Here is a 14168-nt window from a genome sequence, read left to right as displayed (position 1 = left end):
GAAAGCCCACCACACCATGCGGAAAAAAAAAGGCTAAATGATCTGATAATCTATCGAACACTCTCATTGGCCGGACGGAGCTTGGCAGTATTTACTGTATAAGCATAAGTTAATCAAAAGGGGGTCGACTTATGTAACAGGCCCTCCACTGATTGGACTGTTTGTTTATTTAGCGCCTAACCTTTCCACTATTGATCGATTAGATTGTCTGGAGTTATCTGATTAGATTTTTTTCCCGTCCTCCAGCCGCTCCCAACCAGTCATTCTCGGTGGGGCCATGTGCAGGGAGGAAAGTCTTGCATGTTCCATGTCGCTTGTTCCCGCCGACTTCGGGGAAACGCCTATTCACTCTATTCCAGCATTGCTAGAAATGCTAAGCGCATTTTTGTCTTTTAAAGGCCAGGGAGGCTCATTCGCTTGAGCGATTTGTTTCTTCCTTTTTTCCACGCCCCCTGGGACATCACGTTTCCTCTTTCCTGACCACCGCAACATACTTTGGTTGGTTCCTTTTCAGGTCTCACACAAAAATGCCAGTGGTTACCAAGATCCTCGGAGCCTTGCATCGGGCGTCGTCAATCGACGAACCCAGTGCTCCGGTCACGACAACTACCGTCCAGGAAAAGAACATCGATCCTGCCTCCATTGAAAGCACTGCTGGAACCCAGGAAGGTGATGGGGTACAACAGGAACCCCCTAGCGAGGGCTTGCAACGCGGTGTTCGCGAAGCTGAAGCACTAGCATTAACCTGGTCGCGAGGTACACTGATTGCGGTCTTCTGCAAGTATGTATACTTTCTTCTCTTTCATGATCCATGACGTTACCAATCAACATATTATGCCCTATGTGTTTGACAGACTTAAAGCTAACCGTGATAATCCAACAGCATCTGGATGATCTATCTTGTTGATGCATTCCAAGAGTCGACCCTCGATAATCTCGTCGACTTTATCACTAGTGATTTTTCGGCCCAGTCGCTCTTGAACGTCATTTACGTTGTCGGTTATTCCACGTCAGCTGCAGTCTTCATCCCCTTGTCGAAAATCATGGACGTCTGGGGTCGAGCCAACGGCTTTCTTTTCATGGCTTTCTTTTGTACTCTGGGCCTGGTACTCATGGCCTGCAGTACAAATATTTCCGTCTTTTGCGCTGCATATGTAAGACCTGTCATACCCACGTCAATTACTGTGTAACCATACAAAGACCGCTAACATGGATCTATCACTTCACTACAAGGTCTTTTACTCCATTGGTTTTTCGGGTATAACATATTGTGTCGATGTGATTACTGCCGATTCGTCAAAGCTGAGAAACCGAGGTTTGGCTTATGCCTTCACATCTTCCCCATATATCATCACGGCGTTCGCTGGCCCCAAGGTAGCAGAGGAATTCAACTACGATATTAGCTGGGAATGGGCATTTGGCTGTTGGTCGATAATCTTCCCTTTCGCGGCTGCCCCTCTATACTTTACATTAAGGCACAACCTTGGCAAGGCTAAGAAAAACGGCCTTTTGGTAAACGAAAAGAGCGGTCGAACCTTGATCCAAAGCATATGGTACTATGCAATCGAGTTTGACAGTGAGTATATCTGCCTCATCATTGGAATCTGAGGAAAACTAAACTTTGCACAGCGGTCGGTGTCTTCCTGTTTACGGCTGGGCTCATAATCTTCCTCATTCCGTTTGATATCGCCAGTTCCGCTCCCAATGGTTGGGCAACGGGCTACATCATCGCCATGATTGTTGTTGGCTTTGTCTTGCTCATACTTTTTGGCACCTACGAGTGGAAGGTGGCACCTAAGCCGATGTTTGACTTTCGCTTCCTGTCTGACCGTACCGTCGTTGCTGCGTGCCTCTTAGACGTGACATACCAAGTATCTTACTACTGCTGGGACAATTACTTTACCTCCTTCCTGATTGTCGTTAATGACTTGACCATTACCACTGCCGGATATGTCAATAACACATTTGATGTGGTCTCTGGTGTGCTTCTGTTGTTTGTCGGTTGGTTGATCAGGAGAACTGGTCGTTTCAAGTGGCTGTTGTACATTGCTGTGCCACTCTACATCTTCGCACAGGGTTTGATGATCTACTTCCGTCGTCCAAACCAGTCCGTTGGCTATCTTGTAATGTGTCAGATTTTCATTTCCATTGGTGGAAGTGTCTTTATTATTATTGAACAGCTAGCCATTCTAGCTGCCGTTGACCATCAACACGTTGCTGCTGCCCTTGCATTGCTTAATGTTGTCGGCGGTGTTGGTGGAGCCTTGGGCGGTGCCATCTCTGGCGCTATTTGGTCAAACACCTATGGTGGCGCCCTTTATAGCTATCTCCCAGAATCTCAGAAGGGAAACTACTCCGCACTTTATGACGATATAAACGCGCAGATCAGTTTTCCAACTGGAAGTCCTACAAGGCTGGCTATCCAGGAGGCTTATGGGTATGGACAGACGAGGATGCTTGCTGCTGGAACAGGCGTCATGGGACTGTCACTTATTTGGATCTTCTTCTTCAGAGATATCAACGTTGGTAAGGTTGCCCAAGTCAAGGGTACAGTCTTCTAGGGGGGTTGTTCCCACTATCAACATATGCACGATTGTTGCTTTGTGGCCCGGTTCGTTCCTAAATACCCCGGGAGGCTTACAGCTACTCCTATATGCTATTCCCTTTCACGATATCTAGGTAGGCCACTAGAACGATCATAAAATAGGTATAATAAATAATTCACAGTTAGCTGGTTTTTAGTACCTCTTGAACACTGTATTTAATAATATGATTCTACTCTCCTTTTGTAACATAAGGACGGTAGTGGCGAATTGAGAGAAACAAAACAAGTATACCACAGTACCTAGAAACTAAGCAGCTTGTTCTATCGTAAGAAGAAATTTATTGCATATCTTCGCGAATGTCGATGCCTACCTAGGCAACCTTGGAAGGCTTTATACAACACTAAATAGGTTGCAGACTCTGTGCATCAATTGATCAAGCTAGAAATTCTTTTTTTTTTGCCAGAGTACTCAGAACTTTACATGTCGACTGTTTTCTTTTCTGGATTGCTCGTAATGACTTTACGGAACTGCATTTCATCACAACTAGTTTCTCGCAACAGAATCTCTATTTTTCTTCATAATTGAAGCTTTAACGATATCCAACGCCTTTTGAATAACTCCCCCACTGTATTTTTTGATAAAAGTGTCTTTCCTAGAGGAGGGAGGGGGAAGTGAATCAGTCAGTTCCGAAACGAAAAGTAGATCGACCGACTCCAGTGGAAGATTCATCGTTTCGGGCTGTTTTCAGAGCTGGTCTTGGCGCCATTGGGGAGGTCTCAAACCGAGAGTCATCGCAAACATTCGAAATCTTCTTGATTCAGGGGTGAACCAAACTTTCACTTGCTTGGTCGCTTCGAGGAGCTGCCTGCCGAAATGCAGGTGCCCATTGATGTGGCACAGATAATAACAACTACACTCCCAAATATCAATGACCTTTCTCTACGAAGCTTCTCAGCCATGTAAACTATAAAAGCGGATTTACATACGTTAAATATGGGGGACCTGGTAAGTCATCGTGTAATTGATTATCAACCGTAATGGGCAATGTTCCGTGTGTTGAGATGTAGTCGAAGTGCAGGGAAGTTACTTACGTCGGAATCGAAATTATCAATAAATGCATCCATGCGCACGGATAGGTAGGGACGAGGAGGCAAATAAACTTCAGACACGTTGGCATGCAGCGAATGATCTTGGACAATTGGGGAGTGATAATAGCGTTCAACGAAAAATATTCTTATGATGAAATTTAGAAACACTAATATTCAACTTATTAACTAGAAAGTCCTAACATGGTTCAACTAAATATGGCCTCGAGTAGAAATTAATGACACAAGCTTATAGATGAAAGCATATGGTAATAGTGTATATGCCTAGAAGGCACAGCTTGTTTCTCTATCTCGCCAACTCGAACGTAAGAGGCGTCTATATATAGAGCATATATCTACCAGACTTGACCAGATTGAATGTTTGCGCCTACTCTTGCGCACAGTCCATGACTGTAGAATGTTTCCACAATCTTCATGGGTGATAGACAGACTGCGAGTGGGAAATGGAGATCTTCACGTTGATGAATTGTGTTTCGCGCTGCTGTGGTTGCTGGTGGTGGTTGGTTAGGGCAAACGACTTGGAGTCTTGGGAAGTGCCAGCAGCGAGCGTAGAGCCATAAATACTTCCAAATTATGCTACCCCGCATTAAGGCTGATAAGTGAACAGAGCTATACCGTTTCTGGAAAGAGACCAAGCACGGATCGGCAAACTTGATGGGAAACCCACAAATTAGTGGGTCTGGGGGGGATGGCCGCATGAATGCTTTCCTCTTTGAACATCCAAATATTCCAGAGAATAGCATTACGTATAGCTAGCCAGCCTGTGACGATAAATAGAAGTACTTGATACATGTTTTGACTCAGCTGAATTGACTCACACTCGTCTTTGAATTGGCACATCATTTTGTCGAGATAAACGCTGACTTTACGAAGTCTTGACATGGCCCTTATCTACCTACAGTGGGGGTGCAGTAGTGTTAACACCCCCTGCTTACTAATAAAAATAATACCCGCACCGCTTTCCTAATCTAGCTTTTGTAAAGTTCAAACCAATGATAATGTCTAGATTTTGATTTATCCGGCAGAATAAGCGGCGGTGTAAGGTGTTAACACTACTGCGAAGGCACTGTAGGTAGCAGCAATAACAACATAAGCTCAATGTATAAACGAGGAGTGCTCTATAGTCCCACATGCCCAGGTGTATTGCACTATTAGATTTTAGGAGCGGGAAATATCGATTCCGGTTGCAAGGTTTAGTGAGGCGCAGTGACACGTCAAAGAAAAAGCATATTTCGTAAGGAGAAAACGTCGTTTAGTTACAAAGTACCACAAGTCGCGCAGTAAACGCTGAAGTTTTTCATCAAACCGATTTAAGCAAGTAATTACTATATCAGTGTAACTATGTACCATGGAGCACTCAGTACCATATTCCTTCGAATGCGTGATATGGGGTATTAATGGTTTCTCAATAGACCTACATAACCTTTGTCTATGATTTCCTTACCCGTCTCGATTCTTTTTCCCACTACTATTATGACATGATTACTTGCGGGAATTATTTTATATTCCGACATCGACGCATATTCACCTCAGGTACAAAGTACTCGTAGCAGGATATCACTAAGTATGGACATAACATCAGTTATGATGGCTGTCTAACGCAGCTAGAAACCTGGTCTTGTATTTCTATCTGGATTGCGAATGCTTCACGAGGAAAATATTGGGGCTCCGTGAACCGCCCACAAATCAACAAAACTGGGTGAGAACCATAAATAAATCTTACCTAGGTAGTTTCTCAATAGAATCTAATGACGTAAATGTGAGGTTTATAGGATATAGTATGCAATGTCCACGTCTATGAGAAATTTTCATTAACCATTGAGCACATTACACGAACCCAAGTTGAAGAACGAGTACAACCAGTAGCCATATAATTTAGGTAGATTTCCCCACAAATGAGACTCGTAACAAGAAAATTTATGAGTGGAGGCCACTGGCCCACTGGGCGTGCTTTTGATGATGGAGAACTTAATTTCAGGGAACTTCATACCTTTCAGGAATATAGCATGCTGTGATAGACGAATAGCGTGTCTATATAACAACCCTCCTTTGCGCTCCCAGCACGCTTTGTCCCCAAGCCTGAGAGAAAGGCTAAATTACCTAATAGAGATTGCCTGTCAATAGTGCTGCAACGAGCATTTTGGGCCATGTCCCGGCAAAAGATGGAACGTTGTTATATGGCTCCCATAATATTATCCTGTGAACTGAGGACTGTACCTCAAATACCCACAGATATCGATTGCATGCATCCAAGTTCTAATTAACCATAATCTGTCCAAATTGGTATTCTGGAGCGTTTCCCCATCTACATGACTTCGAATAGTGTGACTGGGTCGCATGCTGCCTCGTCTACCCTTCCTAGCCATAGGGCCTCTGGCGGAGGCACACAAATTTTGTCATTTAAAGAAGCTGTTGCTAACAATAATCTCTATAGCATCGACGCCGCAACAATTGGCTTGAAAAGGGCGTTTGCCTGAACTGTGACTATATATTCTTAGTACTCTAGCCAGGAAGCGGTCCAATATAGTATGGCACTGCAAGCCAAGAGGAATATTGGCTCATGGGAGGCCATGGTTAAGATATAAATCAACGTGTGTTATATAGTGCTAGTGAGAAAGACGGAGTTAAGCAGGGCCGCCATGACATAAGGTGGGTATGGGTATTATCGATAAGCTGTCTCACCGTCAACTCCGCATCCACACTGCAACAACACCGACGACGCTTGAAGCACACCACACCTTCTCACATCTTCCCACGTCACTCATTCCCCAAATTTTGTTGCTCTTAGTAATTGTTCGACCCTCGTGCTAGCTCTTGAAGCCAATAATTTTGCTTTGGTTCCTTTGTGATCCTGGTTTTGTTTTTATCTTCTCTTATCTACCCCCAAGAGAACCCGGATGGCTGACCACAGCTCCCCGCCGGTGCATGGGCCCAGCTCTGACGACGTCTCAGACGACTTTCATCCAGCTAACGAGTGGCTCGATGGCGGGGATGATGACGACGACGATATGGACTACGACCCCGAGACCGATTTGACAAACCCAATGTTATTCTTTGACGCAGACGACGGTGAAGACGATGACGACGGTGAAGACGATGACGACGATGACGACGACGACGACGAAGATGAAGACGAGGAGGATAGCCAAGATGATAGAGCTGCGACTGCAGGAATCTTTCGTGAGGCTTCAATGTCAGGGAATGTCAGATGATTTCATAACTGACGGTATTACTAGGTGATCAACAAGGCAATATTCAAATCGAGTTGACAATGGGTCCTTTGAGCGACGAACAAACAGGGGAAGATCCTAATTCCCGACAAGCAAGAGGTACCCTGCCCCAGAAATTACAGGGTTTTATTATTCTTTTGTCGCTAACGAGCGATGTCAATAGTGACTCCAGCACAAATACTCCAGCTTCTAGACACCCGGGGACTTCAGCGAATCCTTCAATCACACGGTATTTTTGGTCGTGGCCTGTTTGCTGCCGATGATGATGATGAAGATGATGGCTATGGGTACGATTCTGCTCGACTCCGCAGACGACGACAAAACCGTGCAGCACGTCACGATTTTCCGAAGGTCCCCAGCGAGAATGGGATAGCATTGATGAACTCCGGATTCTACGGCAACAACCCCGACTATGTGGATGTGCTAAAGAGGCGCAAGAGGAAATTGGCAACGAGGATGATGTGGCGTGAGCTTGGTATTGGAGCGCCTGGACAGAGGAAACGAGATACACGGTTGGTACTTCAGGTACGGGGCCTATTTATACTGGCATGTTCGCAATCCGCTGAGAATATTGCTTATCATACGTTGCTAAACAGGATATGATCCCCGAGACTTCGGCAGAAAAAGTCATCCACTACGATGCCCGATGCTATTCGGGCCAATTCTCGGACGACGGGAACTTCTTCTTCTGCTGCGGGCAGGATTTCAAGGTGCGGATGTATGACACCTCCAATCCCCACGACTGGAAATATTACAAGACGGCCCGCTTCATCGGGGGTCAATGGACCATAACAGATGCCACCTTGAGTCCGGATAATAAATACCTTGCGATAAGCTCGATTCAACGACAAGTAACTTTGGCTCCGACAGACCCCAATGACACTTCTGACCCTATATTACTTGATTTTTCAGCACGACAACGAGAGTCTTATCGTCGTTTTGGCGTATGAATTTTCTACATCCTTATTGCCTTATCTTGTACCTGCTAATCGTTTTGAATAGATATGGTCTCTCCGATTCTCCGGTGACGGCAGAGAAATTGTGGCTGGCACATCCGACCAGTCAGTGATCGTCTACGATGTAGAGACGCAACAATCAATACTTCAACTACGAAACCACGAAGATGAAGTCAATGCGGTGTGTTTTGGCGATTCTTCCTCGCCTCATATTCTCTACTCTGGATCGGACGATACCACAATTCGAATTTGGGACCGACGTTCCATGAATGACAATCGCGAGGCCGGAGCCTTTGTAGGCCATACAGAAGGTCTGACATATGTTGATAGCAAAGGTGACGGCCGTTATGTTCTATCGAATGGTAAGGATCAAATGATGAAATTGTGGGACTTGCGGAAGATGTGCACAACCGAGCAACTCGACAAAATCAATATTAGTCATTACACCACCGGTTTTGACTATAGATATATGTCATACTCAGATGAAGACTACGCTCCTCACCCTCATGACTGCTCTGTTGTAACCTTCCGAGGTCACCGCGTACTGAGAACTTTGATCCGCTGCCACTTCTCACCCCCATCTAGCACCAACTCTCGGTATGTCTATTCTGGCAGTGAGGATGGCAAAGTGTATATATACAATATCGATGCGACTTTAGCTGGAGTCATCGATGTCGGGAGAGTGACTGCACATTCGAGACCGCAGGATCAGGGGCTATTTGCGGAGTTCGAGATGAGACGGGGTGATGATGCCTGGAAGACATGTGTCCGTGATGTGAGCTGGCACCCATCTGCACCTGTATTAGCCGGTAAGTTGAATATTTCATATCACCTCATTCTCACGAACATTTACTAACTACCTCTTCAGCGACGTCTTGGAATGGATGGGGTATGTCCTCCGGCACGTGTAGTGTACATTCTTGGAATGATTCGGCGACTGAGGATGAAGGTGATCCTCCAATGGGCTTGAGTTTTGACGAAAAGCTCAATTATCATCGCGAGTTCAACAGCTATCGCGAGAATATCCGAGATAGATTCATGTGAATACCCGTTTTTACAGACTTGCGCCATCGTAAGCCGCTGAAAGGTTGGATTCAAAATACGATACACATCCATATTTGATACTTCATATTCGGTTTTTGGGGGGAATGGAATTTTTCAATGCAAATCCAGATACTATACTTTACTCTTGACTGCGATTTCCCAGCTACTCTACATTACAGTTTGAACTAAATTATTGATGATATACCCATACAAGGTCTTGACGCAACTTGCTTGCGCTAGTTATATCAGGAGCAATCCAAATCATTTTCAAAAATTTCCTGTTTCCCATTTGTGGTTTCAATTAATATACAACAATAGCCTAGGCTGGTCTTTCTCTCTTTCTTGCGCGAATTTGTATGACTGAATATCAAGAGGGTTGAAAAAGCGTGCTTTGGAAAAAAAGACAATTTCAGAAACAAAAGATCAATTGGTATATAGTGATTTTGTTTCCCCATCACCCATTAAAAACTCCTAGATGTTTGATCATCAAAAATCAAAATTGTTGCTCCCCGTGTAATGTGTCGCTATACGAGAATTATGCGTGGTAATTATGTATGGCCCTTCATACATCGTAGGCTGTGAGCGTGTTTCTTCCTTTCGGTTTCTCTAATCCCGTCCACCATCGTTCGTCTGACATCCATGGTCGAGGCGAATGCCTTGAATATGGGTTCTATCCCACTAGTACATTGTTTACGGGGATGTGGACTATGAAACAAATGATTAGTCGACGTTAAATGAATATGGGAGGCTTCCAGCATCATGGCCTGAATCAAATCAAAACCTTTAAGGCTCATGCAAAGCACCCAAAGTCGCAGACATAATAGGAGGCAACTCACTCAATTTGACAAAGTACCCAATAGCACCCTATCCAAGCACACAAACAATTGTTTAGTATATAAAGACTCCTAAATCCGCATGATACTTATTTCCAAAGACATACCATGATAACGAAGCCGACACCTGTTTCACAAATCACAAAATATATTAGCTACTTGCGGCAAGAGGCGACAAACAGGATCGGAAAGATTCAGAATAATACTTACCAACTGCTTGAGAAATCTTAAGAAATTCCCTCTTGTCTGCTGCGGAGGGGGGTTAGAACATCAACGACGAAGGTAGTCAAAAAACGTCCAGGAGTTCAGCGGAGAGTAACTAACGCTTGGTGCAGCGGTTCACAAATTGCATGCCATCGCGGACGAAGTCCTACAAGAAATAATGAGGCAATTAGTAAACGACAAAATATCATGGGCTGATTGCCAGAGAATCAGGGACGGGAATCATACCTTGGGGATATCGGCGAGTTCTTGGAATGTGTCAGACATCGCGCTCAATGGTTCTCTTGTGTAGTTTGATTGAGATGTGATTAAGATGATAGAAAAAAAGAAAGAGAGCACGAGTAAACCGGAGTAAAAAGGAGAGGAATTGGCTTGGTTGACTCTAAGTTGCCTCGTTGAGGTTGCGACGGGATTAATCCAGCTGGCCTCATGGCAAGATGCGTGCTAGGCCCGACTAAGCCTAGCCCGGCGGAGAAACATTCTGCAGCTCCGAACGACCCATCTCACTTGCCGCAACTCGGCCGGAACTGCCTCGCCCCAACTTGCTCGCGTCTCCTTCTCAAGTCTTGATATCAATCCCTGCTGGTCTGTGGCAGTTTGCTGCATTTTGTGGATAGGTCCATATCTCTTTCGTCACAGACACTTCTGTCAAAAGAGCCCTGCACTTGTCATCAAGGACAGTCCGGGTAAAAGAAGATAATCTCAAAGCTTTCCCCTGGTGGTATCCTGTTTGTTTCTAGAGAAAAAGAAAAGAAAAACCTACCTCTAGCTTGTACGTACCTTTCTTGTGCTTGTCTCTGATCGCTGGAGCTTTTTTTCGTGAATCGGCAACTGCACATTCGATTCCTGCTGCTTACCACCAGGTCCTGTTGATAACTCTCTCCATGCTAATACTTTTTTCATCATGAACAGACATGTATTCATATTGATTCATCGAGGGGAAAGTCTATACACACAGGGAAGAGGAGTGACATAACCCCAGACTTGTGCATAAAAAAAAGAAAGAAAGAAACAGACCCAGAAAAATCAATATTGATAGTTGTTCTCACTTGTCTATCAACCAAACCCGTTTTACACATAACCCATCACGATGGCTGAGGACGATAACTTTGATCTTGACATTTACGGAGATGGGGGCTACAATGGCCAGGAAGGCCCCGAGTTGATTCTGGATGCCCCAGAGACGAACGGCCACGAAGGTGGAGAGGCCCAGTACGGTACTGATAATGCACAGACAGCAAACGGCCATGATGTCTCGCATGAAAATCTGGGCACTGGCCAGAATGTCACTCAAAACCACCACCAGCAGCCCGTACAACAAGGCCAGAAGCGCAAGGAGATATCTTCGTCCGAAGACCGGCCAACTGACCCAAATGCTACAACTGCTCTCTTCGTCTCGGAATTGTTCTGGTGGACTACTGACGACGACATTCGCGGTTGGGTAAGAGAAGCCGACGCCGAAAATGAATTGAAAGATGTCACATTCAGCGAACACAAAGTGAATGGAAAGAGCAAAAGGTTTGAGCTTGCTTTCCCATCCTTTTTCGAGTATCAAGTCGCTTTTTATAAGGGTGACAGTAATAGCTAACTTTGTGTCTGCAATTTATTCTAGTCAAGCATATGTTGAATTCACAACTTTACAAGCTGCCACAGCGGTTAAGCATTTGATCGAGCACTACGCCAATACTGGCCAACCAGGTCGTAAACACAGCGCCAACTACACTAACCCACATCAGAACCCATTCCGCACACTTCCAAAGGATGCTCCTGCCCGTAAGGATGACCGCAATAGCAGACAATTCAACCAAGTTGGCAATCAGAACATGAACTACGGTATGACCAACATGGCTGGCGGTGGGGGCTTCCGTGGTGGACGTGGAGGGTTCAACCGTGGTGGTGGCATGGGCTATAACAATCGCAATTTCTCCGGAGGTATGAACAGTGGATTCCAAGGCGGCGGTGGTCCTATGGGTGGAGGCTTCCAGAACAACATGGGTGGAGCTATGGGTAACTATGGCGGCTTTAACAACCGCGGTGGAAACATGATGGGCGGTGGGATGCGTGGGGGTCCTAACATGCGTGGTCGTGGCGGTATGGGCGGCGCCCCTAACATGATGGGCATGGGAATGAATCCGATGGGAGGAATGGGTATGAATCCTGCAATGACTGGGGGAATGAATCCTATGATGGGCAATATGGGCATGGGTAAGTATCTTTTTTGGTCATTCAAAGCACAAGCATGCTTTGGCGGTTGTTCTTTTCTAACGTCTTTTGAATCTACAGGATTTCAAGCGGGAAATTTCAATCCCAATTTCGGCGGTGGCTTCCAGGGCAACCCTCAGATGGGTGGTGGCGATCAGGGATCCTGGAATCCTCACGGTGCGAAGAGGACAAGGCAGGAATAGCTTACTAACCTACAATCTCTGAATCATTCTACTATATCTCGCGCGATGAATTCTAGCCAGACTACATCGCAGAATCCAAGCGAGTGATTCTCTTTCCTCCCTATCTGAGAGACGAGATCGTTCAATTGTGTGTCATTATCGCACTCGCTCTATTTGCCGTCATCTGATTCTTCTTAAACTTGTGTTACAAAAATATTTCCCTATTCTCCTGTCTTCAAGGCTCTTTTCAACATCTCCTTTCTGCATGTACCGAAATAAATTGGAAGGAACGAGAATGCCGAAGCATTTCTCTGTCTCTGTCTTTTGCCTCTTTTCAGTTACTATGATGCTTTTGTTTTCTCTCTTCAATGTGCGTCTGTCAAACAAGTATATCTGGAATGGCGCATTTTCCTTTGATTATCTGGTTCTTCCCTTTTTCATTTCTTTTTCATACTTTTAATTGATTAGGATCCATCTGGGCGTTTCGCAAGATGCTGTGTTTTTGATTGAATGTGTCAATATAATATTTTTTTTTTCTTTTTCATCTATCCATTCTGGAGGGGGTTGGTTGCCTTGACATCTATTGAAAACACAGATGGTTCGCTTTCGCGAATTTGTTTCTTCTTAAAACTCCATACTAGCATGATGCGATTTTTCCGTTACATAACTCCATGTAAAATAAGGGTATGCGGGGCACCCAAATAAAAAAGAATATATAGCAGATTGATGAAAAGTGGAAGATGGCATGACGTTTGTGAGATGCTGCTTGTTGCCCAATTAGATAGCTCCGCCGGCCACACGTAGGCTTACATGCGAGTTATATGAAGAATCAAATCAATCATCCCTGGACATCATGTTCCTCAGACTGAGGCCCTGTAGCTCCATTTATAACTAAGTCACGACTTTGAGCATTAGAGAATATTCCAAACCCTAAGTTAATAGCAATTTAGTCAAAACTCCTGAATTGCTTTCATGAATTCAACGTACCATTCATTCAATACATCAGATCATAGATACGGTGTGCCTTCTGCAGTACAGAACCAAGAGGCTCACAATAAACATAAAAAGCACTCCGCAAGAAACCAGGATCCTTATACGATAAGCGTCCCGGTCATTTCTGTAATGTTTTCTAGCAGTTTCTTGCAGCTCATCCTCATCTGAGGCATTCTGCAGCTTTGAGTAGCGGTAGTCTATCATATTGCTATTCCTTTCAGATTTTTAGGGAGGAAAGTCACTGCTTGAAAGTCAAAGGACTTTAATATAATAATAATAGTTTCACGCCGTCAGGTTTCTAGTCATGATGTTAGTTGATCAAACGATGAAACAAGGTCAAAAGTAAGGATTATTTACGAAAGTTATACTGTATAAGAAGCTTGCCTGTTTCCTATCCTTGTGACTGCCCAAAACACTAGAAATGGAAAACCGAGTATGACGCGTAATCTTGTGTGTTAATACACATAATAAAAGAAAATCTTAGGCACAGGGCGCGTTGCAGCCTTTGGACTTTGTAAAAGTTGCGCTGTTAATTTGTATGGAGGAAGATGGTTTTCCTCGCGGGGGATCGCCAACTCAATGGCGAGACGGTATGTACATATCACAAATTAACGTCGTACTGTTGGTGGATATAACAGGGCTTCTTTCAGCCGCTTGGGTAATATAAAAAATGGTGGGACCCTCGGTCTTGGGCTCGATTTTGTGAATGGAACCATATCTTTCATAAGCAAGACGAGGAGCTAGGAGTATCAAGCTGAATACTTCTAATACGATTTATATGTTACTTACACACCGACGTATATACGCCACATCTAACAGGACATCTGCTTTTGCCACGTGGTTACATAGCTAAA

At 44.6% G+C, this 14168-nt stretch overlaps 4 protein-coding genes across 4 annotated transcripts, besides 1 other annotated feature; 3 read left to right on the top strand and 1 right to left on the bottom strand.

Moving 5' to 3' along the window:
* Nucleotides 1-527: 527 nt before the first annotated feature.
* Nucleotides 528-2561, top strand: UA08_01918 (Siderophore iron transporter mirB; the record flags this gene model as incomplete). Its single annotated transcript, XM_020261634.1, has 4 exons — nucleotides 528-781; nucleotides 884-1154; nucleotides 1201-1576; nucleotides 1630-2561. 4 exons carry the CDS (start codon nucleotides 528-530, stop codon nucleotides 2559-2561), a joined length of 1833 nt encoding a protein of 610 aa, XP_020123186.1.
* Nucleotides 2562-6549: 3988 nt separating this feature from the next.
* Nucleotides 6550-8882, top strand: UA08_01917 (hypothetical protein; the record flags this gene model as incomplete). Its single annotated transcript, XM_020261633.1, has 6 exons — nucleotides 6550-6832; nucleotides 6889-6981; nucleotides 7046-7407; nucleotides 7479-7826; nucleotides 7885-8647; nucleotides 8707-8882. The coding sequence occupies 6 exons, from the start codon at nucleotides 6550-6552 to the stop codon at nucleotides 8880-8882; spliced, it is 2025 nt and encodes a 674-aa protein (XP_020123185.1).
* Nucleotides 6643-6806: a repeat region (Identified by RepeatMasker using a combination of RepBase library and repeat library created with RepeatScout).
* A 783-nt stretch (nucleotides 8883-9665) lies between the features above and the next one.
* On the bottom strand, nucleotides 9666-10204 carry UA08_01916 (putative protein transport protein Sec61 subunit gamma; the record flags this gene model as incomplete). Its single annotated transcript, XM_020261632.1, has 5 exons — nucleotides 9666-9746; nucleotides 9823-9842; nucleotides 9926-9964; nucleotides 10040-10085; nucleotides 10166-10204. The coding sequence occupies 5 exons, from the start codon at nucleotides 10202-10204 to the stop codon at nucleotides 9666-9668; spliced, it is 225 nt and encodes a 74-aa protein (XP_020123184.1).
* Nucleotides 10205-11027: 823 nt separating this feature from the next.
* Nucleotides 11028-12342, top strand: UA08_01915 (hypothetical protein; the record flags this gene model as incomplete). The annotated part of the gene is made up of 3 exons (XM_020261631.1): nucleotides 11028-11455; nucleotides 11550-12142; nucleotides 12221-12342. The coding sequence occupies 3 exons, from the start codon at nucleotides 11028-11030 to the stop codon at nucleotides 12340-12342; spliced, it is 1143 nt and encodes a 380-aa protein (XP_020123183.1).
* Between the last annotated feature and the right edge of the window lie 1826 nt (nucleotides 12343-14168).

Source organism: Talaromyces atroroseus, assembly GCF_001907595.1.
Source record: "Talaromyces atroroseus strain IBT 11181 chromosome Unknown scaffold_1, whole genome shotgun sequence".
Lineage (NCBI taxonomy): Eukaryota > Fungi > Ascomycota > Eurotiomycetes > Eurotiales > Trichocomaceae > Talaromyces > Talaromyces atroroseus.
The sequence above is the reverse complement of the archived record's forward strand: the minus strand, read 5'-3'. Positions and strand labels throughout refer to the sequence as shown.